Here is a 4,576-nt window from a genome sequence, read left to right on the forward strand (position 1 = left end):
GTGGTGGTAGGAGCACTCAGGGCTGTGACTCCTAAGCTGGGTGAGTGGCTCCAACAGATCCCAGGAACAACATCAGAGCTCTCTGTCCAGAAGAGTGCAGTGCTAGGAACAGCTAAGATACTGCGGAGAACCCTCAAACTCCCAGGCCTCTGGTGGAGGACCCGAGGTTGAGGAAGACACATATCACCCATAGGGGTGAGAGAGGAATTTTTTTATATATTTTTTCTAAACTATTCAGATTAGAAAAATACACAAAACGTCTACTTCAGACTTTTCAGTAATCTAAGTAAACTTTGGGTCTGATTCCCCCATTTGCTGAGCATTTTGGGTACTCACGAATGAACAGTCATACTCTTAGTCACATTCCTCAAGCCTACGATCATATTCCCCTAAACGGAAGAATAATTATCAAATGTTACATAAAGGACATACCAAATCCAAATCATCAGAACTGGACAGAAGTTTAACATATGCACCGCCACAATCAATGCCATCTTGAAAATTCACTTCATACCTGTATAAAAGGGAATCAAAGAGCATATTGCTGATACCCTGGAATAATTAAAGCTCACTTTGATCTACAGTTTAACTTTGAATCCATGTCCAAGATTTAGTATAAACATTTGTATTTTAATATAAATCACTACTCTCAAAACATTTTTACAAAATTGCCTGAAATATTTTATTGCCATTGCAATGTAAGGCAACAGTTATGCAAAACATAATAGTGTCAATCTAAAAAAACCATTACAGTTCAACACAGTAGCAATCTCTACTAAGAAAAGTTTCTGGGCAGCATTTGCAGATGTACAAAGGCCACTCACTACTTCACTTTGACTGAGTTGCATGGGGAAGTTTTGTACTATGTTTGTGCCTACCTACATCACTGTCTAGATTTAACTAGAGCAACCATCTCATAGTTTCTTCTGAATTACTTGTAAATCAATTTCCACTGACTTAAAAATTTCAAAAATGTATTTAGACATTATATTCATAGCCACCTGAAATTCTCACAAGTTCCATGTAATTTGGAAGCTCAGTTGCAGAGACACTGACATTTAAATGGAAGTCTTTTACATCCACTTTATGAGACCTTGAATTCCTGACTAAGTATTCAGACAAAAGGTTTAAAATATCATTTAAATCTATTTTTAACATATGAGCACTAAAATATAACTTTAGTTTGGGTTTGAAAACCTTAATAGATAAAACATTACATTTATAATAATTAATTTGTATACCAATGTCTTCATATTTGGGGTTTTGGTACATTTGTGCAAGGCAATTGATGTTGGAATGGAAATCAGAATCATACAAAAACATTAATTTTTCATGATATTTCAAAGTTAGAAGAGTAATTAAGTACAAATCTGATGAGCAACTTACTGAACAATCAAAGGCTTAGTATCAAAAATAAACGGCTTTGTTAACACAGCTGATACTGCATGATGTCTTGCTATTGACTTTAAAACTAATCCTCTGTCTCCAGGCACTGTGTTCTCTTTAAGCTCTTCTACTTCCCATCTTCCTAAAATAAAAACAGCACAAGTTTTGAAAAACAGCAAGATGAAGGTAAGACATTACTGCTGTCTTTAAAGGAAATTAAGAGACCTATTAAGAGCTCTTATATAGGACAGGTTACCTTAGCTATGTTATTTATAATGTGGTTAAAAAAAAACAAAACAGAGAAAATAACTTGTGCCTGCATTTGAAATTTCCTGATACCAACTGCTATTGCAGATACTCAAGGTATGTCTACACTACAAAATTAGAATTTATAGAAGTTGATTTTTCAGAAATAAATTTTATACAGTTGATTGTGCGTATCCCCGCTCCAAGATCATTAAGACCATTAACTCGGCAGAGTTCATTCACAGTACCGAGGCTAGCGTCAACTTCCGGAGCATTGCACTGTGGTAGCTATCCCACAGTTCCTGCAGTCAACGCCACCCACTGGAATTCTGGGTTGAGCTCCCAAAGTCCGATGGGTCAAAAACATTGTCGCGGGTGGTTCTGGGTACATATCGTGAGGCCCCCTCCCCCTTCCCTCCATGAAAACAACGGCAGACAATCGTTTCAAGCCTTATTTCCTGGGTAACCTGTGCAGATGTCATACCACAGCAAGCATGGAGCCCGCTCAGCTCAACATCACCATACGTCTCCTGGATGCTAGCAGTGCAGTGCCACGTCTGCTACACAGCAGCAGCTCATTGCCTTTTGGCAGCAGACAGTGCATTACGACTGGTAGCTGTCATCGTCTCCGGCATGCTCTTTTAGCCGATCTCGGTGAGGTTGGTTGGGTGCCTGGGCAGACATGAGTGCTCCTTATATTTCTGGTGAGCAGCCAGGAGAGGACGATGGCAAGCAGTCGTACTGCGGCGTCTGCTGCCAGCCTAAGATGTATAAAAGAGAGATGGAGTGGATCAAAACAAGAAAGAGACCAGATCTGTTTTGTATTAATTTGTATTCATTTGCTCCTCCTCCCTGAATAGTGGGGGGAGGAATAGCCCAGTGGTTTGAGCATTGGCCTGCTAAACCCAGGGTTTTGAGTTCAGTCCTTGAGGGGGCCACTCTGTGTGACAGTTGTGTGCATTTCTCCTTGATGCAAACCCACCCCCTTTGTTGATTTTAAGTCCCTGCGATTCTGGGACTCCATCACAGTCACCTTTGCCGATTAGATCTGCACTCACCTGCAGATTGCCACATTAGCCAAACAGGAAATGAGATTCAAAAGTTCATGGGCCTTTTCCTGTCTACCTGGCCAGTGCATCGGAGTTGAGAGTGCTGTCCAGAGCGGTCACAATGGAGCACTGTGGGATAGCTCTGGAGGCCAATATCATCGAATTGCGACCTCTACCACAAATTCCTGGGAAGGTCGATTTCAGTGCTAATCCCCTCATCGGTGGAAGAGTACAGAAAATCGATTTTAAGGGCCCTTTAAGTTGAATAAAACGCTGCATCATGTGGATGGTGCAGGGTTAAATCAATGTAACACGGCTAAATTTGACCTAAACTCATAGTGTAGACCAGGGCTCAATGTTACTGCACAAGCAATTACTAGGAGCAAATGCCAAAGTTAAAGTTAGATAGCTATAGTGTAAAATAATAATACAACTCTGAATTTTTGTTTTTTTGTTTTTTTAAGCAGCAGTATAAACCTGGAATAATTTCCCCCAAAATTTGACAGCTCCAGATCACAGACGACAAGATAAATGATTATGTTAGAAAAATGGGAATCATGCATGTGTAACACCTTAATTTTTCAGTAAGCTATCTTTTTTCAGGAAATAGGTTCCATTGGTAAACTACTTCCACAAGTCAGTAGTACAGAGAAATACCAGAACAGCTTTTCTTTAAAATATACATTTTTAAAATTGCTGTTAAAAACAGTTCCATAACTTCAGAAAATGATAAAGAAAATAACGACAACTTAATTGTACCGATAAAACAATTTCCTGATGAAAAAAATCACTAAAAGGAAACCAAAGCAGGAGAAATATTACAAAATCTAAAAAAAAAAAATCCAATCACAAAAAAAGGATACTGAACAAGAAACCATGCATACTTTTAACATACCATTATTCTCTTCAGTCAACTAAATTAATAAGGATGTAAACCCACAAATTTGAAGCATTGTTTTGCACAAATTTGCATACTCACCAACTTCCAATTAATTGCAATATTATACACATGAAGGACAAGAGTACAATTCTGATCTGATTCAAGTTTCTATTAATGCTGTTATCATGAATACTTAAATACAGCATCCAAATAACTATTCACATTTTGAGAACTTTGCTACAAAAAAAATCTACTTCAGCCTTACAAGCAGTAGATGAAGATTCAAGAGATGCATTCAGAAGTTCTTGCTTACAAACAAGATTTTGGGCCTGTGTAGATCTACAAACAAATAAAAAAAAAAGACCTCCACAAGTTGTTGTTTTTTAAACTAGGTCAGCACCCTTTCTTGCTGTTTTATGATTTATAAAATCCTGAAATTAAAAGTTATTTAACCTTATAATTTTGCTTCTTTTAATCTCACAGGATCCTAATCTTTCTAGTGCAAGATTGAAAGCATTCTTTCACTCTCATATTTAAGGCTGTTTTGTTATCCTACCCTTAAGGGCAACAGTAGCAAGGTAGAATGCAAACCAGCTCCCCTATTAGTCACTGAATGACACTTCTTGAGTTTAAATGTTGCTCTCCTAATCTTCCAATCAGTTCCAACCGCACCAGAGGCAAAAAGAGAAGCCTATCCAAATATGATTACATCTAATCTGAAAACACGACTTTAAAAAAGGGCTAACCAAAAACAATTTCTCAAAATTGTGCAGCTGAGCATCCTGCTTAGACAGATGATATCAGACAAGGAGTGTCAAACAGATAAGAAAAGTTAATAGCACAGAAGTACTTTATATCTCTTTGACTATAAAGGGTTAACAAGTTCAGTAGGCCTGGCTGTCACCTGACCAGAGAACCAGTCAGGGGACAGGATACTTTCAAATCTTGAGGGAGGGAAGTTTCTGTGTGTGCTGTTAGTTTTTGGTGGTTGTTCACTCTGGGGGCTCAGAGGGAC

The 4,576-nt window shown here is 38.3% G+C and overlaps 1 protein-coding gene across 2 annotated transcripts in view; it reads right to left on the reverse strand.

Moving 5' to 3' along the window:
* Positions 1-4,576, reverse strand: part of CLGN (calmegin) — a 73,242-nt gene that overhangs the window by 36,492 nt on the left and 32,174 nt on the right. For both annotated transcript variants that reach the window (XM_075066282.1, XM_032805289.2), the window contains exons 5-6: positions 1,387-1,528; positions 433-514 (exon numbers count right to left, since the gene is read on the reverse strand). In XM_075066282.1, the coding sequence (XP_074922383.1) occupies positions 433-514; positions 1,387-1,528 (224 nt within the window). The remainder of the gene's footprint in view (positions 1-432; positions 515-1,386; positions 1,529-4,576) is intronic.

Source organism: Chelonoidis abingdonii, chromosome 5 (assembly GCF_003597395.2).
Source record: "Chelonoidis abingdonii isolate Lonesome George chromosome 5, CheloAbing_2.0, whole genome shotgun sequence".
Classification (NCBI taxonomy): Eukaryota; Metazoa; Chordata; order Testudines; family Testudinidae; genus Chelonoidis; species Chelonoidis abingdonii.